The sequence below is a fragment of the Oryx dammah genome, unplaced genomic scaffold, assembly GCF_014754425.2.
Source record: "Oryx dammah isolate SB20612 unplaced genomic scaffold, SCBI_Odam_1.1 HiC_scaffold_28, whole genome shotgun sequence".
Lineage (NCBI taxonomy): Eukaryota > Metazoa > Chordata > Mammalia > Artiodactyla > Bovidae > Oryx > Oryx dammah.
Genome location: NW_024070212.1, coordinates 18856807 through 18883179, shown reverse-complemented (window position 1 = coordinate 18883179; position 26373 = coordinate 18856807). Strand labels below are relative to the sequence as shown.

General features: G+C 46.9%; 4 protein-coding genes across 6 annotated transcripts; 3 read left to right on the top strand and 1 right to left on the bottom strand.

Moving 5' to 3' along the window:
• Window positions 1–101: 101 nt before the first annotated feature.
• On the top strand, window positions 102–8813 carry BNIPL (BCL2 interacting protein like). The gene is made up of 10 exons (XM_040230737.1): window positions 102–673; window positions 1664–1759; window positions 1962–2026; window positions 2247–2471; window positions 5452–5634; window positions 5825–5927; window positions 6091–6222; window positions 7403–7489; window positions 7676–7774; window positions 8232–8813. Exons 1-10 carry the CDS (start codon window positions 630–632, stop codon window positions 8266–8268), a joined length of 1071 nt encoding a protein of 356 aa, XP_040086671.1. The 5' UTR covers window positions 102–629; the 3' UTR covers window positions 8269–8813.
• Window positions 8814–9123: 310 nt separating this feature from the next.
• Window positions 9124–11249, top strand: CUNH1orf56 (chromosome unknown C1orf56 homolog). Its single transcript, XM_040230724.1, has one exon. The coding sequence runs from the start codon at window positions 9124–9126 to the stop codon at window positions 10159–10161; it is 1038 nt and encodes a 345-aa protein (XP_040086658.1). The 3' UTR covers window positions 10162–11249.
• A 557-nt stretch (window positions 11250–11806) lies between these two features.
• Window positions 11807–19457, bottom strand: CDC42SE1 (CDC42 small effector 1). 3 transcript variants are annotated; one of them, XM_040230726.1, is made up of 5 exons: window positions 19257–19457; window positions 15908–16214; window positions 15274–15384; window positions 14333–14421; window positions 11807–14091 (listed from the first exon to the last, which is right to left on the bottom strand). In XM_040230726.1, exons 2-4 carry the CDS (start codon window positions 15959–15961, stop codon window positions 14347–14349), a joined length of 240 nt encoding a protein of 79 aa, XP_040086660.1. In that variant the 5' UTR covers window positions 15962–16214; window positions 19257–19457; the 3' UTR covers window positions 11807–14091; window positions 14333–14346. The 3 variants fall into 3 exon arrangements, with proteins under 3 accessions (XP_040086660.1, XP_040086661.1, XP_040086662.1); XM_040230727.1 differs by lacking the exon at window positions 19257–19457 and adding an exon at window positions 19117–19195; XM_040230728.1 differs by lacking the exon at window positions 19257–19457 and adding an exon at window positions 19078–19147.
• Window positions 19458–23994: 4537 nt separating this feature from the next.
• On the top strand, window positions 23995–25664 carry MLLT11 (MLLT11 transcription factor 7 cofactor). The gene has a single exon (XM_040230725.1). The coding sequence runs from the start codon at window positions 24001–24003 to the stop codon at window positions 24271–24273; it is 273 nt and encodes a 90-aa protein (XP_040086659.1). The 5' UTR covers window positions 23995–24000; the 3' UTR covers window positions 24274–25664.
• Window positions 25665–26373: the final 709 nt, after the last annotated feature.

Genomic DNA, 26373 nt, shown 5'->3' with positions numbered 1-26373 from the left:
TGAGGTTTTACTGTCTCTTTTTACAACTGTAATTAGCCCTTTCCCTTGGATAATTGCTTTAACTTCCTCAAAATTCATTTCCCTTCTTTCTGCTGTACTTACTGTCTTCCTTCTGTTGACTCTCTTTGGGAATAAGGAGCAGCAGTCTTTTTATCTCCCCTCATCCTCAGCCTTTCCTTCAATGTTTCTTCTTCCAGAACTCTATCACATACTTCTGTGTCCTTGATTTTGCTTATGCTTGAAAAAGTAGGCACACGATAGTCTTAAAACCAAAGTGGTTTCTACCATTGCCTTTTTTTTTTAAGCAGCTTCCAGAAGGTTTTGAGGAGTCTAGAAAATTGTCTTCCTAGGCTCACCCAAGACTAGCCACTTTAGAAAATGTACTCTCCTCCCCATAACCCGCCCCCACATAGGCAGGGTTTGTCTTTTGTGCAAACCTGCTTCTTGGGAAGGGAGGTGGCAAAACCTGTTTGAAGGTGAGGTTACCTCCCTTCTACCCCTCCTTCCTCCTTGGAGGCAAGAGCAACAAGAGCTGAGACAGAGAAAAAGGGGTTACAGAAGTGCTGGGGAGCTGGGGCATCTGGCTCCTGGACAACAAGTGTTTCAAGGTGACAGGAAGACTTGTGAAGATGGGAACTACACAAGAAGCCAGAGAAAAGACGGTGGATCTCGGGTGAGTAAGATCTTGGCTGACGTGATCGGAAACAAGGAGTGAATAGTCCTCAGGGATTTTCCCACCATCCAGCTCTTACCAAGTCCTAGCAGAGACAAGACTAAGAGAACTAATTGGCAGGGAAGGGATGGGGGTGGCCTTAGGTAAGAAGTACCAGTATCCTATGGGAATTAGGGAACAGGGGATTCCAGGGTAGTTCCCTATTGCTTTTCTTTTAAGGAAATTTCTATACTTTGATATCTGCCCCTGTTCTCCATTTTCTAACTCTCATCCTCCAGAATGGCCATGAGAAAAGCTGCCCCAGAACTGGGCTAAGATCCAGGCCTTCCTTCCCAGCAAATTTCCTCCTTACCTTCTTCCCCCACCCCTCCACCCATGCCATGGTTCCCCTAACCACTCCCCAGCGTGATGGAGGTAAAGCAAGCCTGACAAGGTGCCATCTTTCCCAGCTTTGCCCAGTGACAGCTGGGCAGGACTGTCAGGTTCCAGCCAATTGTAATCTGAAATACCTCTCACCTCTACAGTCCAGGTGGAACAACTGCCACACAGGTCAAAATAATTTAGCTTTTGACCTTAGAGCTAGAGGGATCTTAGAGGGACCCTCCATGTTCCCTCTGCTCCTATACCCAGCAGTAGGGATGACTGCCTTTCAACAAGTGAAGGTGGTAGAAACATCTAGGAGACAACAGATCTGAGTTCTTTTTAAGGCCTGCCCTCTGTTCTGTACCTTACTACTATTCTTCATGCCAGTGTTCTCACCTACTATCCAGTTCCCTTAAGACATTGCCTAGGGACTTCCCTAGTGGTCCAGTGGAAGACTCTGCACTCCCAGTGCAGGGGGCCCAGGTTCAATCCCTGGTCAGGGAACTAGACCCCAGGTGCTACAACTAAGATCTGGCCCAGCCAAATTAATAATAAATAAATTATATATATATAAGATACACCTAGTTTGTCTCATAATAATATTTTCTTTCTGGGGGACTATCTTAGCATCGAGGAGAATGCAGAAACAGCAATACTAGGAGCATCCTTGAGACTTGGGGAACTGGAGCTGAAGGAAGAATGGCAAGATGAAGAATTTCCTCGGTGAGATGTATGAGTGAGGCTGGGAAAAAGAAGAGCTGGTCACAAATGGAGGGTGGGGATGGTAAACTTGGACTTGAAAGAGAGACAGATAGGAAAAGAAAGAAGAAATAAAATTATGGTAGGGAAATAGAGTTGATAAAGTGATACCTGGCTTAATGCCTTAACCTATGTTTCTGCCCCCTTTTTGGTTTCCCCCGTCTAGATTGCTTCCTGAAGACATTGGCCCTTCTGAGGATCCTCATGATCCTGAAAGAGACACACAGGCAGGTAGGTAAATGAGAACCTAGGCCTCAAGTCCTTGATTCTAGAATCAAGGTTATGCCAGCCTGTCCCCTTGTGGTTCTACCTCCCTTTTCCCAAATGTCCTGCATTAGTCCTTCTTTAGAATTCACCCCATAGTATCACTTACGTATACAGGAATTCTAATGTCCTACACCAACACACCTCCATCTTTCTCTTCTTTTTTTCCCTCCTCCTCCAACCCCAGGCACCCCCAGCACTTTAGCCCTGTGTGGCCGGCGCCCCATGCGCAAGCGTCTTTCTGCCCCGGAGTTGCTACTGACTCTGACTAAGGGGCCTGGAGATAATGGAGCTTCTCCCACCCACTCTGGACCTTCTTCTTCTGATGGCAGTTCTGACCTGGAGGTAGACGAGTTGGAAACACCTTCAGACTCGGAGCTGCTGGACAGTGGACATGAATTTGAATGGGAAGGTGGGAAAGAAAGCTGAGGACTGAGCTGGTAGAAGTAGAGGCCAGTGTTAAAGCAGCTCGGGATGGATTTAATGGGACTGAAGTTAGAACTAATAAGGGGATCAAGAGGTAAGATGTGCGAAATTTCCTTGGAATGGAAAGGTGGAGCCTACAGATCCAATGTGACAGTAGTCAGTATGAGGGGAGGGGAGGGCCACTTCATTTATTGAGGGAAATTTTATTGAATAACTGTGATATGCTGTCAGTGAGCTGGAAGTGAAAGTGTAGTTGCTCAGTCATGTCCAACTCATTGCAAGCCCATAGACTCTAGCCCACCAGGCTCCTCTGTCAGTGGAATTCTCTAGGCAAGAATACTGGAGTGGATTGCCATGCCCTTCTCCAGGGGATCTTCCCGACCCAGAGGTTGAACCTGGGTCTCCCACATTGCAGGCAGATTCTTTACCGTTTGAGCCACAGGGGAAGACATCAATGAGCTACAGCCAGGTTATGAAGATGAATAAGATAATCCATACCCTCAGGGAATTGTCTGTTTAGTATAAAATAAACATGTATAGATTAAGTTCGGTAAAGACTGTGATCTACATGTATGTAGGATACAGATTAAGCAGGGAGAAGACAAAGGTCAGTTCTGCCTGAGAGCTATTAAGAAAGACTTCACAGAGGAAACAATTCTGAGTTTATTGGGTAGCTGGAGAGGCATTCTAGATGGAAAAAAGCAAATTGGGCAATAGCATGGCATGATGGGGAATTCAAGGTATTGAGCATGACTCTTTGGGTATTAAGGAAAACTTTGATTTCTTCTCTACTCACAACACTTTTGATACCAAATGTATCAGTTTTCCCCCACCAATTCTCCAGACACAAATTGGATGTCCTACAATTCAGTCACTACACTTACCTGGAGTTGGTACAGATACTACAGGTTGAGGGCTCACCCACAAGACTGCCCTCAGACTTCAGTCTTCAATCACACGTCCAGGTTATCACCTGTGCTTCTGACTGACAGGGGATAAATCACAGGTGCCCACTACACCCTCCTCAGATTTGATAATTAGCTAGAACAGCTCACAGAACTTGGGAAAACAGTTTACTTACTAGATTACAGGTTTATTATAAGAGGATACAGCTCAGAAACAGCCAGAAGGAAGCAATACATAGGACAAGTTATGTGAAAGGGGAGCACTGCCCTCCCAGTACCTCTGTGTATCACCAAACAGGAACCTCTCAGAATCCCTTCAGTTAGGGTTTGTTTATAGCATTATTTTGTGCTTGAGCTGGGTCTGCCTTGCTGTGCGTGGGCTTTCTCTAGTTGGGACGAGTGGAGGCTACTCTCCAGCTGCAGTGTGCACAGGCTCTAGGCACACGGGCTCAGCAGCTGCAGCACACGGGCTCAGCAGCTGCAGCAGGGCAGGCTCTAGAGTGCAGGTTCAGGAGTTGTGGCGCTTGGGCTTAGTTGCTCTATGGAATGTAGAATCTTCCCAGACCAGGGATTGAACCCATGTTGCTTGCATTGGTAGGCAGATTCTTATCTGTCGTATCACCAGGGATCAGTTAGGGTTTTTTTATGGAGGCTTCATATGTAGGCATGACTGATTAAATCACTGACCATTCGTGATTTAGCATGACCTCCAATCTCTCTCCCCTTCTCAGAGGGCAGATGGCAAAAGTTCATCCCCCTGATCATGGTCACTTCGCCTGGCCTCCCATCCATAGGAGCTTTCCAAAGTCACCTCATTAACATAAACTTGTGTGGTTGAAAGAGATCTGTTGTGAATAGGAAAAGATACTACTTTCACCTTTATTGTCAGGAGCCAGGAACGAAACCAAAATATATATATATATTTTTTTCAAAATATATATTATTATATTACAGATCTGAAGGACTGGGCAGAGAAGAGAGTGAGAAAAGACTGTGTTAAATAGGCAAGGGTCAAATTATGGAGGTCCCTGCTGCCACACTAAGGCACTTAGATTTTATCCTGTAGGCAATGAGTTTTAATCAAGGGAATAACATGATCAGGTTTAATGGCTTTTAAAAGATTGAAAGCAACCTAAAGATCTGTGAGGAGGATGTTGATTCTATTACTGTACACCCATGCAATGGGATAGAATGCAACTATTTTTTTAAATGAAGCAGTTCTTTCTATGGCTATGGAAAAATCATGCAAAAACTTAGTGAATATAGAATATTGCTATTTGAGTGAAAATGAGAGGGGAGGAAAAAATGTTTGTTCTAGCAGTGGTGGGTGGGATGGAGGAAAGCAGATAAGAATAGGGAGATAGAAGGCTAGTACTAAGGCCAGATAAGAAATGCTAAGAAGTTATACCAGGACAGTAAGAGCAGAAAGAATAATTTATTATCTAATGGAAGTAGATGGAGGAAGATCTGACTTGAGGGCTGGTAAAGAAGTAAGAGTCTTGGATGGCATAGAATTTTCTCTCCCAAGCAGTTAAATGGATGGGGTTATTCATCAAGAAAGAATATAGGAAAGAGGAGGAAGAGAATGAGTGTGAGTTGTACTTGGGGTCTGGTGACTTGGAGATGACAGAGAAACACAAAACAGAGGTGTGCACTCCAGACATTCAAGAATATGGGTCTGGTATCGGGAAAGCAGTCTGGGTTAGAAAGGAGTCATCACCATACTGGCAGTAACTGAAGACACAGGAACAAATGAGCTCACCCAAGGAAGGAAGGAAAAGCATCAGAAGAAAGAAAGAATCTGGGAAAATGGCAGAGGCCATCAAGCTACCATAGTTCAAGGTTACCTCCAGGCCATTGTCCAGTGACAAAGTGAGGATGATAAGTCACAGGAAAGAGAAATCAGCAAAAGGTTGGGTTGATTGGACAAACCAGGGCTAGTCATCGGGGGAAAATGAGGAATTAGTTGTTGGGGTAATAAACGCTAAGAATCTAAGGAAGTTTCAAGATGCTGAAGTTACATATTCTGCCTTGTTGATCCTTCCCCATCCCTCTTTTTAGATGAGCTGCCTCGGGCAGAGGGCCTAGAGGCCAGCGAGGCAGCAGAAAGGCTGGGCCATGGTTGTATGTGGGATGTGGCTGGAGAAGATGGTCATCGCTGGAGGGTGTTTCGAACAGGACAGCGGGAGCAGCGAGTGGACATGACTGTCATTGAGCCCTATAAGAAAGTCCTGTCTCATGGAGGTAATGGCTATAATAAGTCAAGGGTTAAGAACTGTGACTTCTTGAATAAAATGCTGAAGCTGGAAATTCAGTTATTGGGTTCAGAATCCTTCCTTCAGCTTCTAGAGACCCACAGAGATGCTCAACCTAAACAGATGTACTGTCCATCAGCACTTATTTATTGAGTGAGTTTTCCCCTTCTCCTCCCCAGGCTACCATGGTGATGGCCTCAATGCTGTTATCCTCTTTGCTTCCTGTTACCTACCCAGAAGCAGCATCCCCAACTACACCTATGTCATGGAACACTTGTTCAGGTGAGGTGGAAGGCTTAAAGGGCTCCAGAGTGGATGTTATGGAGGGAAACATTAAAAAGCACCCCTTCTCTGATCAGTAACTGACTGTCGAGTCTACAGCAATGTCCCTCTCACTCCCCACAACCCCAAACGCATACCTTTGCTGACAGTTCCATCTGTCCAGGTACATAGTGGGAACCCTGGAGCTGCTGGTAGCTGAAAATTATCTGCTGGTTCACCTGAGTGGAGGCACAAGTAGGGCGCAAGTTCCACCTCTGAGCTGGATACGCCAGTGTTATCACACTCTGGATCGGCGGTGAGCCTCTCGGACAAGAGGGCTGTAACTCTCTCTTATCCTTTTCTCTTTCATCTCTTCATTTTGTTCTTCTATTCGGTCTCTTCTACTTTTTTGTTTTTTGGCCCTGGGATCTCATTTTCCTGACTAAGGATTGAACCCCAGGCACTGTCAGTGAAAGCCTGGAATCCTAACCACTAGGGCCACCAGGGAACTCCCTCTTCCACTTTTCTTTGTCCGTCTGCAACCCTTTCCAAGGTTCTCCTATTTTCTGTCCTCTCTTGGAGTCAAGAAAATCTAGTTTCAAATCTTGCCTTTATCATTTACTACCTGTATGACTTTGGACAAGTGATTTAACCTTTCTGGGGTTCAGTTTCCTTCTCTGTAAAATGCCAATAATATTAATGTCTTTGCCACTAAGCATTTGTGAAAATCAAATAAATCAACATGGTGCCTTGCCTGGCATATGGCAGGCAGCCTTTCCTTTTCTCATAGCGTTGCTGATTATTTCATTTTCTACATCTCCACTGTCTCTTCTTGTCTGCCTTCATCCCTGACCCTTATGCCTTTTTTTTTTTTATTTAACTGTGTTGGGTCTTAGTTGTGACATGCAGGGTCTTCCTGTGCCACCCAGGATCTTCTGTTATGGTGCACAAACTCTGTGGTCTAGGTACTCAAGTTCAGCAGTTGCAGTGCGTGAGTTTAGTTGCTCCAAGGCATTTGGGATTTTAGTTCCCCTACCAGGGATCGAACCCACAACCCCTGCCTTATATGCCTTCCCCGCCCCCCACCCCACCCCCACCCCCGATTTTTCTTTTTTCCCTTTCTTCCTTCCATCTTCCATTTGGCCACTTTTCTCTTCTGGTTCCTTTTTTCTCTCTCCTCACTGGTCTTCACCTGGCCATGGAGGGATGAAGGACTCTACAAAAAGAAGTATGGGGGGCATAGGGCATAGGAAGGAAATGGGGCTGAGAAGACCAGGCTAAGGGATTCTGAGAGAAGAGTTTCCTTAAAAAAAGAGAAGGTTAAGCAAGATGGATGGATCTGAGATGGCAATTAAAGGAATGGGGATTCGACCCAACTGTCAGAACTGTAGAAATTAGAGAAGAAGTGAAGGAAATGAAAGTATAGAAGGTAGCTCCACCTGATCGTCAGGTATGAAGGTGGAAGGAGAGTAGGATGGTCTCATGTTCTTCTTCAGGCTCCGGAAAAACCTGCGTGCTCTGGTGGTTGTCCACGCTACATGGTACATGAAGGCATTCCTGGCATTGCTTCGGCCCTTCATCAGGTACTTGCTCTGAGGACAAAGACCCCTGCCCCCTCCCCACTTTCACAATCAACATTAAGAAGTTCTTGCCCCACTGTGGCTCTTTCTAGCCTTAACCACTCTCTACTTGTTATGTTGCACTTTGTAAGGATCTCCAAGAGCCCTCTTCTTAGTATAAAACACACTTGGTTGATTCTCTCTTTTCAGTTCCAAGTTCACACGAAAGATCCGTTTTCTGAACAGCCTTGGAGAGCTGGCCCAACTCATCTCCATGGATCAGGTCCACATCCCAGAAGTTGTCAGACAGTGAGTCCTGGTTTAAGGATAAAAGTTTGGGATGGGATATGTAAAAGCCAGTTCCCATTTTCTTAATGCCTTGAGGGAGATACAAAGGAACTGAAAGACAGGCTCTGCTTTCAGCTGCTTCTGTGTATCTGGGAAAATGCCATACGTGCAGAGAAGAAATTAAGGACACTACTGTAAAAAGAACAAATGAAAAAATTACCCCTAAAAGTGCATCAGGGAATAAAGGAGTAATCACAGCAAAGAATTTAAGGAGATTCAGACCGGCTCTAGAAATTAACAAAGGATGTTGGCAGTGAATAGGAGAGAATATCCAGGGGGGGAGGGTTGTTAGGGAGCGAAGGATTCTACATGATGACTGACCCAACCATCTTCCAGTTCACCTGGTTTCTCTCCCCAACCCCCTGAATAAAAACCAGGTCTGCTCTTGTACCGATTTCCCCCGCTCTTTTCCTCCTAGGCTGGACCATGATCTCCATGGCTCAGGAAGAACCTAGCACAGGACTGGAAAAATGGGCTTAAGAACCAGTCAAAGATACGGATCTGCCTACACCCTAAACCCAGACACATCTGAGCTGTTTTGTAAATCATCTCATCTTCCACCCCAGTACCACTGGATTTTCACATCTCCGTGGGATGTCTTTCCTTCCGTTACCCTGACTTCAAAGCGGGGCCCTGATGTGCTGGGTAACTTTCGTTTCGGCTGGAGGGCTGCATGTCGTGGCATTTTTTTAATAGGAAAGTGCAAAGCTGTGCTGCTTTAGCTGTAGAACCTTGGGCAAATCACTTCATCCCTTTTGAGTCCGCCATCCTTTTCGCATGGAGTATTCCCGCAGTCTGTAGAGGTGAGGGGCGGGCGGATGGGGAGGGCAGGCCTCCTCCAGGGGGCCAGGAACCAGTTCCCTCTCCCGGTCAGTAGTCACGTCTGCTGCCGCTGAGCCTGAGCAAGGGCACTTTCAAAACCTGTACTTTGTCCTCTTTAGTAAATTCTGATCTGTAGTAAATTTTATCTCTTAATAAATCAGAGATTTATTAAGCACTGCGCCCAGGCAGTGAACTACTCTTTCCCCAACCGCTGCATCACACACAGTCCGCCGGTCGGTTCCGGCACGGAGTTCTCGCTGCAGATGTTCCGGGGATTTTCACCTGAGTCCCGGGGCCTGCCAGGGCGCCCCTTGGGGAGAGGGCTTGGGGGAGGGGCGCGGCGCGCGCGTGCGAGCCCCCGCCCCTCCCCCCGCGGGCCTCGGTTCTAACGACCCGGTGGGTCTGGGTCGAGAGCTGAAGGGAGGGAGGAAGGTGGGAGCCCCAGCCTTCCTCACTGGCTCCCTCCCAACCCCACACCGTCCAGCCCCATGGTCCCCGCCGCCGGCGCGCTGCTCTGGGCCCTGCTGCTGAGTCTGGGGCCCCGGGCGGCGGGGGCCGAAGGCCTGACTTCGACCGCGATGCCGCGGGACAGTTTCCGCTTCGGGGGCCCTATGACCCGCAGCTACAGAACCACCGCCCGGACGACTCCGGGCGTTGTATCCCCAAGGATGAGGGTGACAATGGAGGATGAGGACGACATTGTGGCCGCTGCCGACCGCCTGGCAGGCCCGGCCGCTGCGGAGCTCTTAGCCTCTACGGTGGCCACAGGCAGCAGGTCACGATTGTCGCAGGAGGAGGATGGGTCTTTGGAAGAAGGGGTTGTGATTTACGCCAGAAAGAATGACACCGAGTCGGAGACTGACAGTACGACCCGCTTTACGCCTGGGAGGCCTAGCCCATACCTTACAGTGAATGACCAGGATTCCGACAAGATGAGTTCAAGCCTGCCTTACTCCACCTGGAAGGCTAATGTGGACTCACAGCCCTCTGACAGTACCACGAACCCGTGGTCCTCAGCAGGGTCCACCCTGAGCCAGTGGCCGCCTCCCTCGCCCACGGCCATGCCAGCTCCGGAGGATCTGCGGCTGGTGCTGTTGCCCTGGGGCCCGTGGCACTGCCACTGCAAGTCGGGCACTATGAGCCGGACCCGGGCCGGGAGACTGCATGGCCTTTCGGGCCGCCTTCGAGTTGGGGCGCTGAGTCAACTCCGCACCGAGCACCGGCCTTGCACCTACCACCTATGCCCCTGCAACCGCGAGCGGGAGGAGTGCCCCCTAGATGCAGGTCTCTGTGCTGACACCCGCTGCACCACTCAGACCACCACTCAGACCACCACCAGGGCCATCACCACCACCGCTCCCTTCCCCCCTCTAACCAGCAGACTCAGACCTGCCCCTTTTATCCCCAGTCCCATTCCCAGCCCCCACCCAGCCTATGCTTTTTGGAAACGGGTCAGGATTGGGCTGGAGGATATTTGGAACAACCTCTCTACAATGTTCACAGAGATGGAACCAGTAAGTGTTTAGTGATGAGCCAGGATTTTTGTTAATGAATCTGAAAAGTCCTGATATACAGAAACCTGTTGCTAAACCAGCCAGCATGTCTGCATGAACTGTTAACTTGTTTGGTTATTGATTCATAATATGCACTGGTTATTCACATTTATTGTTAGCCATTGATTCCATATACCATTTCTTGAGCAACATGGCTAACATGGCTATTAGGCAACATGTACTGTTGGTCACTAGATGATTACTGACCAAACTGTTAAGATGGTAGTTATATAAAGAATTCTTGATGTGGAGATGATTAATGCATGTGGAAGATATTCATGGTTTTCAGTTTATTAATGCAGCTTAACAGTAACAGCCACCAATATCTGAGGTCTTCCTCTGTGCACTTTGCCTGGATCAATCCTCACAACAACCGTATCATATTATTATTCACACCTTACAGATGAAGAAACAGGGCTTTCAAAGCTAGTGCGTAGCAGAATCACAGCAGGATTTAAACTAGGTTTGTTTGACCCTAGTGCCCATGCTCTTAACCACTACTAACCCAAAGAATTGTCCTTCTGGAATTCCCAGAAACTTAAGAACTCTCAAGGAAGGATAGTCCTTTACTTTTACCAAAAGAGCTACCAAAGTTCCTGACTGACCTGATAAAATATTCTCAAGGTCTCAGGATAACAGGTTCTTTGGGGAAAGACAATAAAATGTATACTTGGTTATTTTGTCAGTTTCTGTCCTTGTCTTTCTCCTTCTATGTCCAATACCATTATTCAATATAATAAAGCATAGTGTGCAATAGTGTTGAGGGGATGAGGGTTTGTGCAAAGAGGGAAATGAGGCAAGGAAGGGAAAAGAATATGGATGTGGTTATAATATTTTCCCTTCTATTTTGTTTCCTCACCCAGATAAAGAGAAATCAGAGGTAATGGCCACTTCAACCACAAGAGGAGGTGTCAGCATCTCAACCTCTCCTCCCCCTTGAATCCCAGTACCCACTGGATTTATTTTTAGTACAGAAAAACAAAACTAGAAAAAAACTGTTTGGTTATGCATCTTTGTACAGAGGTACCTGAAGGAGACCATAAGTCTCTTGAACCTTAAAACTGAATTGTGTAGCTAACAGCATCTGACTTGGTCTCTTCCCCTCTCCTCCAGGATAAAAATGTTGATATTGCTCATCTTCCTCACTTCTATTTTTTAATGTCTATTCATGTCCTCTATTTAATTTTTATTTATTTGACTGCGCCGGGTTTACTTGAGGCACTCAGGATCTTTAGTTGCAGCGTGTGAACTCTTACCTGTGGCAAGGGGCCTCTGGTTCCTGACTAGAGATGGGGCCCCCGCACTGGGAGCTCGGAGTCTTAGCCATTGGACCACCAGGGAAGTCCTCATCTTCCTCATTTCTAAAGTTGCTTTTAAACAAGTACTTCTTTAAAGACTTGAAAAATCTCAGATAAATGCCCCCAAAAAAGGAACAGGAAGAACAAGTTGAGGCCTTGGCAGGTGATAGTGGTCTTCTTGCCTTCAGAACCCTTAGCCTTCTCTCCTCAGAAGAGGCAAGGTCAGAACAAAACTCTACGACAGCCACTTTCTTGGAGCTGCCTTCATTAACAGTGTCTACCCTCTAACCCACACATTCCTGTAGTGATTACTCTGCAACTATTTTGCTTCAACTTTTTTTTATTTGAAAATGTATTTAAAAGTCCAACAATTTTTAATATAAATTATGACTCTCAAAACCATTCCCATCACTCTCAATATTGTTAAAATGATGGTAGCATACACATTAGAGAAGGTAGCTAAAGGTGAGAGAGCACCAAAGAAAAGAAGATTGTGTGTAAAGAGCAGGCAGTAGAGTAAGGCTCAAGATCAGGGTGACCGGAGATTCCAGGAGGTCCCCATCTTCCTGCCCTATCCTGTTAACCCTTTAGATCTAGTATAACCCGCAGGCTACTAAGCTACTTGCAGAGCAATTAGCTAGACTGGAACTGAGTACATTGGGAATGTATCCCTATGACCAAGCTTAGACACTGAAAAACTGCAGGAAATACACTGAAATTTGAAAAAATTAGAACCTCAGTTATTATAGGTGGGGGCGAACCAGATGGATGGTGGAATCAGCAGAGTGGACCTTAGTTCTCACATTCCTGACTCCCACTCCCATCAAACAGGATGCTTCCTGTTACTGAGCTAACAAGACTGCTGCCTTCTCATCTCTGAGCAGGCAGGAGCTTATCTGTTCCGCCCTTCTAAATACCCTGCAAGGAAGGGGCTAGAACAAAACACCTGAGAAAATGGAAAGCGCCTTAAAGACCCTGCTCCGACAGTATTTTCCCACCTAAGGCAGACTCTTCAGCCAGGTGGGCAGTGGGACGCTGGTCTTCAGACAAAACTCCCTGAGTCTTACTTGTGTCTGGTTCTAGGACTAGGGCACAGAAATAGTTTAAATTTGGGGGAGATAAGCTGGGCTGGCTGCAGCTCTACTGTTTCTCTTCCTTCCGCAACTCCATTTCACCCTGTTCAGGCCCCCACACCATAGGAACCCCTCCCCTGGAGAGAATAAGGATGGAGCGTTGCAGCACATGTCCATACAGAGACGTGAACCCACACAAGCACAAGCCACACAATGAGCAGAGTTTGGAGATTAGGTGCAGCCCTATTGAACCTATTTTACAAAGGGCCCTCCCTCATTTATCCGTGGTTCAGGCTTAGGATGAACAAGTGGAAGTCAGGTAAGAGGAAAATATCTTGACTCTCAAGCTGTGGCTCTCAGCGGGGAGGTTGCCCTCTAGGAGACATTTGGCCACATCTGGGGACATTTTTGGTTGTCACAACTAGGGTGGGCAGGGATGCTGCTAAATGTCCTACGATGCACAAGGCAGTCCCTCCCTACCAAGAATTACCCAGCCCAAGATGTCAAAGTGCCCAGTTTTGAGAAAACTTGCTCTAGAGGTCTTCTAACTCCCATGCTGTGAGGATCTTAAGCTCATTTTAGGATGACTGTTTTCAACCTATTTATCTCACCACCCCTCCCATCCTCAGCGATCAATAAATCTACCCTGAGACATAAACTCCTAGTTTTGTGGCCTTCTGGGTTCTTCTCCAAGATCCCTCTTCCTCCACTCACCTAGGCCAGCAGGGAGGTTGGCAGAAGGCAGATCCCCAAGACTAAAAACGAATGTCTCCAGGTTAAGACCCACCACTTAACTCTTATCCAGTGGGAAATAGTAAGGCTCATGACAAGGTTGGGGTTAGGGCAGAGGTAGTAGCAAGATGGGGTAATTAAGAGATCTCATCTTAAATTAAAATTTTAATTAAAAAAAAAGAGGAAAAGATCTGAGAGAGCCAGCAATGCTATAGAAACAGGGCTAGAGGCCTTCTGAGAGAAAGAACCCGGTACTGGCAAAGAGATAGGAGGGACTGTGAGCTTAAAGTCCACACTCTAGAAAGAAAGAGCAGCCAGCTGTCACCCGCTAAGACCCGACCTGACATCCACTTCAGTTCCCTCCAGGAGGAAAGACAAACACAGGGAGGTAGGGAGCTTCTCAGCAAAGCTGGCTTCAGCTTAGGTCATCTCACCTACCCACCACATGTAAGGAATTCCAGGTTAGGAGTTTAAAAACATATGGCACCTAGACCATCATTCAGGAGACAGGAACTCATTCCAAGTTCCCAGAAATCTCCTATCTCAGATCTGAGAGTGTCCAAGACTTCAGCTGAGCTCCTCTGGCCAGTTAGTCGTCACTTGGTCAGTCCTGCTGCCTTGACCCCATCTCCAGGAGGGGCTGCAACCAGAGGGAGGAAAGGGAGTCCAGCCCCCAAGCCTTCTGAGGCATTATGAGACAGGAAAAGAAGGGCCCTGGGCCACTGATTCTGGGAGGAGAACTGATAGGGGCAGCATCTCTTTGGGGCTGGACAGAGTGGAGGCTGGACACATAGCAGATCCTGATTAAAGAAAAAAAAGGAAGATTAGCCTCGAAGATAACCTTTGAGAGAGTGCGCCACCTGGCTCATACTCTTAACTGTTTCCACAGTGTGCTCTTTTTTTTTCTATTTCTCTCTGCACATCCATTTCTCTCTGCCTTTCTAGATCCTAATTCTTTCTTCTTCCTTTCATTTCCCATTCCTGCAAAGGGTTCCAGGGCAGGGGGCTAGAGGCGCCGGATCAGTTGCTCTAATCACTCACCATTCCTATCGGAGCTATAAGCCCCTAGAATTGCTCCATGGCCTGTCTCGGTTTCCCTTGGATCTCATCTGCTCCTGAACTGCACCTGTCTGTGAAAAAGCACATGTGAGACCCTCCAAAACCTTAATATAGCAAAGCAGGAGTTCTCCCCTGTGCCCTCCAGGGAAGAGGTTGACCCCATCTCCTTGACAAGAAAATAATTATGAAAAGGTCAAAACTAGCCTCCATTCCTCCAAGGGAAGTTTCAATGCCTCACTTCACACTGACCTTTATGAGGATGCGATAAACTAGGTCTTTTACAAGTAAGATTCTCTCACAAAGGACTCTCTCATATTTATCTCAATTTCACAACTGATGAAAAAATTCCTTCAATATCTCCAAGCCCACCCCTTCTTTTTTTGGGGGGAGGTGGGGCACGGCAGGTGGGATCTTAGTTCCCTGACCAGGGATTAAACCCATGCTCCCTGCATTCAAAGTGTGGAGTCTTAACCAATGGCCCACCAGGGAAGTCCTCTGTTATTCTGAGAGCAGAAATGCATATTAAACAGTATTTAAAACAGAGGTGCTCAGCCCTTTTCCTGACCCAACACTCCCAACCTCAGTATGACCTACTATGGCGCTAAGACAGCAGTTTTTTCTTTTTTTCTAGACAGTTAATAGAAGAAAGGGTTATGATTTTGCAAAAAAGGCCCTCTAAGTAACTATTAAGACATATGTCCCCCATCCCAATGGAGAACAATTTGCTAATTGTAAAGATGAGGGCGACTACACCAGAGACCTGAAATGCCAGATCTCAGATTTATGCAGCCTGCAAACAGGACTAGAATCCCAGCCTCTTGCTTCCCTTCGAGTATTCTGTTATGCCTCCAGGTTCAACTTTCAAAAAGGGGCACAGTTCCAGGCCACAATCCCATCTCATCCTCTCCCTATTCCTTCGTTACCATGGCAAGTCCATCTCCGGCCCCCATCTCCCCAGAGCCAATGTGAGTCAGGTGGACAAAATTCATTGGTTCCCCAATCATGGTCCGGTCAATCCGTCTCCTCTTCTTCTTCTGCTTGGAGAAGACAGGGAGTTACATCACAGTGGAGGAAGGGAAAAGAGTCTTGAAAACCACTCAGGGAAGAGCTAAGGGTCTGGGGGCAAAGGGGATATGGCACTATAACAGGGAAATCATTAGGGTATGAAAGGCGGGGCTAGAACAACACAGATGTAGAGGACACAGGCAGGGTGGTAAGAGCAGTGGCCTGCACAGTGGACAGAGAAAGGGCATGTCAAAGTCACCTCTGGCTGATGAGGGAACAATGGGGCAAACTGACAAGTATTAAGCTCCACCTACAACCTCCTGTCAAACTCAAAATGGACGGGAAAAGGAAGTGACAGCTGGGACTGTTCACCCCTTCCATCACTCAGCCCCTTTATTCCATGCCCACACCAGCCTGGCCTTAGAAGCTATTCTGACAGAGAGGTAGGCAAGAAGTGGGCTCTTCAGATGGCAGATTCCAGATGATGTGTCTTTATCACAGCCTATGGTAACTGATTTCTGTGTGTGTTGGGGTGGGGTTGGGAAGACTCACCGGCTGGGGTTTCTCTACCACGCAGCAGCCCAGTTTGTGCCAAAATTCACTCATGTTCCCTGACGGTTCCAGCTTCACTCCTCTGCCTGAAGCCCCAGAGGGCTCTTGTTCTTGTGCCTTGACTGCCCTCGCCTCACTCCCCTTAGGGGTAACAACGCCTTGAGTTTCAGCTGGACAGGTCTAGACAAAGTGGAGTCCTTGGAGCTGAGTGGTGAAGGTCAGCGTCTCAGATCCTGAGAGACTAGCAAGGTCAGAGAGTGGGGTGGGCAGGCAGGTGCAAGGTTATGTCTTCCACAGACTTGGAACCCTGGATAAACAGAGAGTAAAGAGAGAGAAAAGTTAAGGAGAAATCCCCCATCCCCCACTCCCTTGAGAAGCCTCCTGATGAGCCTATATCTTCTTGCTCCTGTTTAAGGCCACAGTCCTGTAACCAATGTTAACCTCTGTAAACATAACCTCAAAGTATGAAGATCAGAGAAAGGCAAAAAACCAACAGGGCACCAAGGGGTTAAGAAGCTATAGCTGCTGGGAGAGGAAGAGGGCTAGAAGCTAAGGTGACAGGATGGGAGGGGACCAAAAGATACTGGTAGAAATGAACAAAGTTGGGGTGCTCAAGCTCCACCTCCCTTCTCCCTGGGTTTAGGGCAGAAGGGGAGGGGCATTTAAGTGAGTTTAAAGAGGAAATGGTGGTTTTTTTGTTCTCACAAACAAGGCCTCCACCCCTGACCCTCCCTTTTTCTTTACCTTACCCTGAACACCTAGATTTTCTTTACCAAGAGAGGCCTTGACTACCTAGGTCCTGGGTGACTAACTGCAATAGGTTGGAACCTAAGAAAGATTTTCTTCAGTGAGGAATTCTTCCCTCTCTGTTCCCTGCCCTTGTTCCTCCTCATTTCCCTCAAGTGAGATCCAACCCCTCCCCAAAGCCATTTACTAGTTCCTTCATTACTTGACCTTGAGAGCCTTCCCGAGGACCGCCTGCACTGTTTCATCTGTGCTCTGCGTCAGCGTGCACGTCTGTGGCATGGCCCTTTCTCCATGTGCGTCTTGTGGCCATCACCTGTGCCCAGGTCGTAGGAACACATGCCAGGCATCTTCTGTTCTGTGAGGAATCTCTTTCCAGGCTCCCCACCCTCTTCACGTGTCGTGTCGTGCCACTCCGCTCTGCCTCACAACCCACAGGGCCTGGGCTGGCCTGCCTCCTCCCCTCATGCTGTGACCTGTTCTCTTTCTCTCTTCCCTTCTTAGTACTTCCACCCCCAATCTTCATCAGCCAACCAGATAATGAGGAACTTTCCAGTAGCATTAGTGTCCAAGGACACTACTTCACCACTGCCCGCCAGGGTAGGACACACATGGGTTTCCTCTATCTTCAGTCCCTCTCCTACTCGGATAATACAAGCAACTTCAAAGATTCCAGGCAGGGCAATTTCATGGACACCATACTGGAGCCTGGATAGGAATCTCCCCTCCCTCCAGGACTGGCACCCTAGGCTGATCTAAGAGCTGAGAGGGATTTTTTTTCTCAGCCTTGAGATGAGATCACACAAACACTGAGGTTCAGTTTCTGGGGGATGGAAGGACCCAGGAGTCCAGGCTTCCTCTAACTTCCCTTTCCACCACTGGTGGGACAAGTGATGAGACAGGGAGGAAGTCAGAATGCAGCTGTCCAGAGATGGGGGCTGTGGCCAGTGGGACAGTCAGTCAGTCACAGGGTTTGTTGTGGTGTTGGTTGGTAAGGGTTGGGGGTGGGAGGGGATGAAGAAAACAATGAAGAATCAGAGGAAACCCCCCACACTACCAGACCCGCTGTGCTAAGACTGGACTCTCCTCCAAAACCCCCCCTTGCTCAAAGCTGAGTGGACAGAAGTGGATGGTGGGAGGGAAACGGAGAGAGGAGGGGGAGGAGAGGGAAAGGGGCAGTGGAGGGAACAAGGGCGTTTCTGTTCCTTTTCCAGGGACCTGGCCAGGGCTGGGTGGAGAGAAAGTGTGTGTGGGGGACTTGGCATGAAATGACCAATGGTGATGAGAAGTGACCAGGAAATTCCATTCCCTAGGACACAGGACATAAGGGTCTCTGAAACCTGGTGGTGGGGTCAGCCTGAGAAGACTGGGCCGGGTGAATGCGGTGGCAGCGAGGGGGGAGGGGAACAAGGTCAGAAAAGGAAGTAAGAGTGATTGGTTGCCACTCTCCTTTAAAACAGCTAAATCTCTAAAGAGTGAGTTTCGGACAAACGAAGTCCTGAACTGGTCAGTCCAGGAAGACGAGGCACCTGAACCCACTACCCACTATTTCAACCCCACAAATGAAGGGGAAGGGTCTGGTAAACAGCAGGAGAGGTCAGGATCTGATCAGATAAGGCCACATCCTGAGTCAAGCAGTGCCTTGACCTGGCTTGAGTCCCAAATAGGAAGGGTGAAATACAGAGCTGGAGAAGACATCAAGGTCACAACGGAGCTTAAGAACATTAAAACTGCCAGGGAGTGAGCAGGAGAATGGATGGGAGAAAGGTTCAGGGAGAAAGGATGTACAGAGGTAGTTTCCTAGTCCTGTTCTAGCCCCAAACCGGTTTTCCCGGTCCCGCTGCCTCCAGCCCCAAGGCCTCCAACCCGCTGCTTGACAAGCCTTCACAAGAAGCAGCTGGGGAAAGAGAAAGAGAATGGAGAGAATGGAGCGGGCAATTCTGGCCATGAGCCCGGGGCTGCAGCTGGCCCTTCTGAAGACCTCCAGGGAGGAGGGCTGCTGAGGGGCTCTAGAGAAGTAGGGGGGACTCCGCTTTTCAGTCAAGTGACAGGCATTCGCCCCAGCACCAACCGGGCCCTTCCCCCGGAAAGGTCTTGTGGAGGCTTAAGAGCAGAGCTAGGCCCTCAACTCCCCCTCCCCAATATAATCAGTCCCATAGACTCCATTTCTGCGCCCACCCAGAAATTCTCTGCTTCTCCCAAGGTTGAACTAGGATTGGGGCCTCTCTGTGAATCTTTCCGACTTTGTCGCTGTCTTCCGTGACTGCTTGTCTCAGATTCAGACCTTCCTGGACCAGCTCAGCTTCACTTTGTTGGCACATCCCAACACCGAGGTTGGTGAGTCTCAAAAGAGACCCTCTTTCCACCGCCCTTCTCCCCCCAGCACTCCAGACCCGTCTTCCCTTCTGCTCTTTCACTGGCCTCACCTGCGCACCGCCGGAGCGTGGACGGAGACGGTTACTCACCCAGCGCATCCGCGTTTGCCACCGACCCAGCATCTCGACAGCCGCGGACCGCCTGCTCCCCCACCCCCAGCATCCGGTGCGTCTCCGCCAGGCTGGGGAGGCGGGGCGCACCGGCGGAGGGACAGACCCCAAAGCCTCACCTGCTCTGCTCCGGCATTGAGGCGTCCGGCGGCAGCTGATGGGGGGGCTCCCGCTCGGGGCAAGCCAGTGTGGGTTCCCGGGCTCGCTCCTCGGCGCGGTGGGGGAGCCGAGGGCGGACCGGCAGAGGTGGGGCTGGCTGAGGGCGGAAACGGCCGCGACGCGATTACGAAACCCGTCGGGCTGAGAGCCCAGCGCACAGCTCTGCTCGGGACAGAGGAGGCGCTGCGCTGTGCAAGGACGTGGGAGGGGCCTCGGAAGCCCCCGGGGGCCGCCGCCCTGCGGGGCGAACCCGGGAAGGTGGGGCCCTCGAGGAGGGCCTGGCACCCACCCTGGACCGTCCGGAACCGCGCGTTCCCTTTGCGCGCCGGCGGTTGCGGGGCAAAAATGAAGCGGAGCCCCGACATCCTGCGGCCCCAACCGAGTTCAGAGATTCCCAGAAGCACACTCCCGTCCCGATCTTCCTGTACCCTTCCCCAAATGGAAGGGGGCTAGGTTATTTACCCACTGTGAGGGTGGGGAGGCAATCGGGAGGGAGGGCTGGAGAATTTTTTTCTGATTCTCGAAAACACTTCGAGTAACTCAAAATCCTTAAATCGGGGGATAAAGGGACACTCCTCTTCTCCATCGTTATCTAGAGTCAAGATTTTTTAATCCATAGACCTAAAATTAGAGGACAATTAAGTGCTCATTCATTACTCCCTCAGTCAGCACGGGGGTGCTGGAACCGTGGTGCAGACCAATAAACCTACGGAGATGCTTTAATCCGGTCTCCCTCCCTCAAGTGTTCTGGAACCTATCATTTGAATTAGCCAAGTCAGGCCGGGAGGGGGCGGGGAGTCCTTCCGCCCTTCTTAGGAGGGGCTGCATTGCAGGGGGAGACTGAGCAGACTGGCTCAGTCACTGAACAGGGAGAGGGAGTGAGAAGACAAAGCCGTCAAAGCCCCAGTAGCTTTCTTTTTCTCCAGCCCAGAGCACACACCGGAGCCCTGAGGTACTCCCTCCATCTTTGGAACACGCTAGTAATTCATTGATAACAGGTAAACGAGACTGAGGGAGGGGGGCAATGGGCTGAAAAGATATGAGAGGTGCTGCTAGTTAGGTTGAAGACCCCTAATGAGGGTGGGGTGGGGGGACAGTTCTTTAGGAGCGAGGGCGGCGCTGGGAACAATAGGTAGGTAGGTGTTCACCGTTTTACATCCTTCCGAAGATCTCCATCCATGACTTATAATCCTTTACACAGACATTAATTTCTAACAATTTACGTGTAGCCATTTTTCAGCATTTATCTCCCTATTTCAGTTGTCAACCTGCCTAACATTTGTCCTGAAGATAAAATTGTCTTGTTATCTGTATCTTCTTTTTCAAGCTGTCATTTTGTTTTCCCTGTTTTTTTTTTTTTTTTTAATGACTCTAGTCCTCCTATATCACTCTGGCCTCTATTTCCCTGTATTTTCATTTTTTTTCTGTCATGTTCCCTTGATGTGTCTACCCTCACCCCAAACTTATTTGTCTCCATAGAAAGGAGTTTGGGGGGAGAGATGTGATAATACTGAGATTAATCCTGACTTTTCTTTTAAATCTCCTTCTCCCATTCCCAAACCTTTGCTCGGAAGAGTCAGTTTGAGGTAGGAAGGTAGGGACCTCTGTGTTGGACAACTGCCTGATTTCGTATTGCAATCAGTACAGTCCTCAGGAGCTAGGTATGGGGGCAGATTTTGGAAAGGGAATGCTTCATTGTAGCTCAGTAGAGTAGGTGAGGGAAGGACATGGCTAGAAGGAAAATCCAAGCCCAGAATGAGACACCTATAATGAGATGCCAGGGAGGTTCCATTCCCTCCACCATCATCCCTTGTCCCCTGTATGGTGGCAGCATGACACAGCAAGGCCCTGTTGGATAGGCCCTGGATTCCCACAGAGGGTCTGGACAAAGGGTATTTGGGCGTGTCCGTGTGGCTCAGAGAGAGCCACTTTATGCTGTGTATTTGCTAATTGTGTATCTCTAAGAATAGACGGTGATATTTAGAAATTATTGTTGCCTAAAACAAGTGAATTCAAAATGAAGGATAGTGGGAAGCATTTATTGAGCATATATTGTGGTACAAGGCACTATCCAAGCCCTTTGAGATAAATAAATGAGAGATATAAAGATAGATGAGGCATGGGTAGAGAATATTTGGGGAAGAGAAAGCTAGCTGAAAAGGAACCTTGTGCAAAATTCGGGTACTTGGGAATTAAATCCATACTATATTAAACATTTCATTGATAATGCAAATGTCAGCTTCATTTTTGGTACAGCCAATATTCTTGACTTGATTTTAAAAGCTGATATGCTTGATTGAGTGCCTTTCTGAAATGCATTTGGTACCACATGTCTCTGAGTCAATGAATGGCATGGCTAGGGATTTGGGGCCTTTTATTATTTTGTAAAATTTCCTTTTGCTTTTTAATTTCAAGAGAAGCTCTGCCAGACACTCAGAATTGGTTGGACAGTTTTTATACATACACTGGTTGAACAAAAGGAGTCAGTGTGTCAAGGAGCTTTTTTCCTGTCTCAGATCCTATCTTCCTCTCTTCTGCCTTTTGCATTTTCACTGTTCAGATACTAATCACGGGAATAATCAACACCAAACCCACTGAATGTCTGTTCCTCAGGAAGTAAGAACTCTTGCCAGTTCTGAGAATACTGATATAGGATTATATCAAGCTGCAGGCAACTATGTATGTAACACATCAAAAAAGGGTCAGACTGGAAATTATGAGACCCTATCCAAACTGACTGGATAATTTCTAAAGTGTTTTCTAGTTTTAAAATCCTATGCTTCCCTCTCCTCCTCCATGATTCTATTCTTTAAAGAGCCTATTTAAAATAGAATTTCTAAAAAAAAAGGTGGGGGGGGCGGCGGGGGACCTCCCTGGCTGTCCAGTGGTTGAGACACTGTGCTTCCAGTGCAGGGGATGAGGGTTTGATCCTGGTGTGGGAACTCAGATCCCATATGCTGCATGTTATAGCCAATAAATAAATAAGTAAATAAAATAGGATTTCTTAAAAAAAAAAAAGAGCCTATGATGTGCTCAGCATTATATTAAGCTTACTCTGGAGGAAATATAAGAGACCAGCTAGATAGGCAAACTAGTACTATTAATTAAAATCCTTGTGGGAAGGTTTACTTCTTACAGTCTCTACAGTCCCAGAGTAAGCCAGGGTTAGTTGGTTGATAGGAACATTTTTTTTTAAATAGCTTTCTATGCACATGTCTCTGCAAATTACTGTGGAGATGATCAGAGCTGAATATCATAGGATGATGACCTCACCTTTCCAACATGCTCCCCCACCCTTTTCCAGTCCCCAAATTACTCTCCTTCTAAGCAGCTTCTCTGCTGAGTAATGCTCAGTTCTCAGGGTTTATTTTGGAGCTTGAATCTAAGAAGACAAAGAGCAACTCAGAATCCACTTTTAACATTGAAAATACCCTAGTCTACCCACTTAACATTCCTAAAACCCCTATATTCGCATATAACTGTACACTAGATTAAAGCCTACTTTTTCTGCCACATTTATGGGGGCATTTTGGAACTTATTTAAGCTCACTATTTAGGCGTCTCAAAGCTTGGTGAAACCCAATGGAGTGTGTTGGAGGAAAGCCTTGTGAGATGGGGATTCTATTTTTAGAGGCAGTGGAATGTTCTTTCTGCTCCTTCGGGAACATTTCAACTAATGCTTCTTGCCCCTTCCCTTGGTTAGTAAGCAACAGGGAGGTCGCAAGGAGGTATAATAGTCTTAACTTGAGGGTGTGCATGGGACACACAGGAAAGATGAAAGGAGTACTCATTAAAACATGGAAAAGTATCTAATCTATTAAAGGATCTTCTCCTTCCAATCTAAACTTTCCTGAAATTTCCAATCCATTTGCTGTATCATCAAGTGTATTCTAGCACTGAGATCAGAGAAAAGAAATCCTGTTATAGCATAGGAAAATTAAGAACCCAGGTTTTGTTCTGAAGGGGAGAGTTAGGCTAGAGAGAGAAATAGGCTGTAAGATTTATCTGTAGGCTTATAAATGGGAGTGGGAAAGTATTGATTGTATTACATACTGAGGGAAAATTAGTCAGCAGCTTTGGATGTTTGTGTGTGCAAAGCCCAGCACTTGTGAAGAAGGTGTAAAGTAGACTGGTTTTTACTTTGGGAAACTCTTAGTCCCTTGAAGGAGTTAAGATTATCCTTATATAAGACACATAATGGTGATCTGTAACCCCAAACTGATGTAGTCAGGTAAAACTCTACAGGCATTGTGGGAAATATTGCAAGAAATAGGCTAGATGGAGTTAAGTTTAAGGATTGCCTCCTGGAAGAAGTGAGTTTACGGTAGGGTTTAGAAAGCAGGAAGGAAAATAGAAAAATCATGGACATGGAAACCCTTTTCAGAGGTACCATGACATATTAAACAAGAAAAATCAAGGATATGAAATATAGTAAGAGGTCAATGGAGATTCCTCTAGGGACTTGAATGGAGCCTTGAAACTTGGATAGTATTTTAAGATGGAGAGTGTAAAGAGACAGGAGTAAGTATAGCTGTAGCATAAAATGTACTAGGGAAAATGGGGCCAGATTCTGGAAGACCTTGAAAACCAGACCCAAGCAGTAGGCAGTAAATATTATGTACAGAGGCAAATGGGGAAAGGCCATGGGCCACAAAGAGGTGGCTGTAGCATGAACACTGATAATTGGTTTCTTTCCAGGAAGTTATGAGGGACCCTGTGAGTAGCCAGTACAGCTCCTTTCTTTTCTGGAGGATGCCCATTCCAGAATTGGATCTGTCGGAGCTGGAAGGCCTGGGTCTGTCAGATACATCTACCTACAAGATCCAGGACAGCAGCGCTGGCAAAATGACGGGGCAAGCACCCGGAGCAGAGCAGGAGAAAAACCCAGAAGGCGATGCCCTCCTTGAGTACAGCACCTTCAACTTTTGGAGAGCTCCCATTGCCAGCATCCACTCCTTCGAATTGGACTTGCTTTAAGCCCAAGATCTCTCTCTTCCACCACTTTGCCCTCATTGCCTGACCTTTCAAACCCCCTTCCTTCCACCCTTTCCCCTATCAATCTTGCTGTTTCCCCTCTACTGTATTGAGGTGGTGCTGATGAATCTGCCTGAGTTGTGTTTTATGTATTTATTTATTTATTTATCTTACCAGTTTTTCCTCAAAAGTCCTCAAGTCACAAAGTAAAGGGTTCAAGCAATGGAGTATTGGTCACAGGGATTCCTCCTTTCCTTCCCCAGACATTAAATCCAGAAAAAAGACTGGTGAGGCCACCACTGAGTTGTATAGCAGTGTAAAATGGAGGACTGATTTTTTTTTTTTAGTTCATTTTAATCAGCTTTCAGAGATTGCTCAAACCTTCCTAATTTCTTGTTCCAAGCCAGGAAACACATTTCTTCAGGGGTTGATGTAAACCCTGTAAATTTTGAGATTATCTGCTATAAAACTGTAGGGTTTCTAAAAGGTTAAGGTGATCCTGCTGCTTCTTGTGATACACTTTTTTCTTAGAGCAATTAGGGGCAGTTGAAGGTATGAAACAAGAGGAAATAACAGTGTGGGAGATGATAGTAAGAAAAAAGCCCTGAATCATTTCAGAAACAGTTACACTCTCTCCAAAGTTGTTCCTCCTTTAAACCTATTCAGTTTACAATTTTGCTCCTGTGGGCTGAAAATGCTAGCTGAGGAAAATCAGATTTCAAATCTTAAAATGCAATCTTGCTGTTATGATAATTTGTAAGATTTTATTCAGTCTCTAAAAGGCACAGGCATGGGCCTTAGTATTTTAGTTTTGCCCTCCTGCATTTGCAGTGTAGGATACTGATCAAATGGGCCTTGGGCACAGTTCTTCAGCTACCTTGACACTATGAAACGAACAATCAACTCTGACCCTACACCATGTCTCCACCCCTCCCCAAATTATTGCTGCTGATTTGTGCTGCCATTTAATCACTTCTTTAATAAAGATATTCAATCCCAGGACTGGATTCTAGTTTTCTCTCTTTACAGGACGCAGCATAGATCTAAAAAATTAGCTTTCCTTCCATGTTCAGCTTACATATTTTATCTGATGTTCAACTTTGAGGAAGGATTTAAGTAGCCTTTATACATTATAATGATGGAACTTCAGGTTGAACAGATAAGTTACAAGAAAAAGGGTGAAAACAACTTAAAAATATTATTTTGGAGAAAGCTGTAACCAACCACTCTTGTGCTTGCCCACTGACTACCAATGTGTTAGGTAGTAATTCCAGATGCTGCAGAAGGCACCTGTGACATTAAATCTGCACTTCATTATCTCAGCCTGGGTCCCTAAGAAAACAAAGGACTTAACCCAAATATGTTATATGCTTATACTTACAAGTCACTTCATTTTTGGGGGCTAATTTATAAGTAGATTATGAGTACCTACTGTATGAGACACCCAGTTAGACAACAGAAGAGGTTGTAAACAAGACTGATTTTGACCCTCAAGAAGCTGTAAATACCAACTTAGGCAGTAAGCCAAAGAAGTCCTTTAAAGAACATGAACAGGATCTACGGAAATTGAGAATAGGGATGGATTGGACGTTTGGGATTAGCAGATGACAAATTACTACATACACAATGAATAAACAAGTCCTACTGTATAGCGCAGGGAACGATATTCAATATATTGTGGTAATCCATAATAGAAAAGAATATAAGTATATATATATATATATATAGTTACAACGGAATCACTTTGCTGTACAGCGGATATTAACACACTCATCTATACGTCAATATTTTTTTTAGAAAGCACGTAAATCTTCCCCATAGGATTTGAAAAGCGTTGGTGGTCTCCACCATCAACGACAAAAGCCAAAGTCGAATAGAGAGTGGAGCAGTGATGTCTCCTTTTCTATTTATTTTCCAAAGTCGTCTTTCTCGACTTCGCGCTGTGCTTTAGTTCCTGGCGAATGGTAGGTGGAGATGGGAATCAACTGGTAAGTAAGGTGCCTAAATGAATTTGCAAACTCCTGCTCCATCCTCTTCTAAGCCCCCACCAAGAAATAACTGTTGACAGCTTGGCTCTAGGATCCTTACATTCAGGCTGTAGCG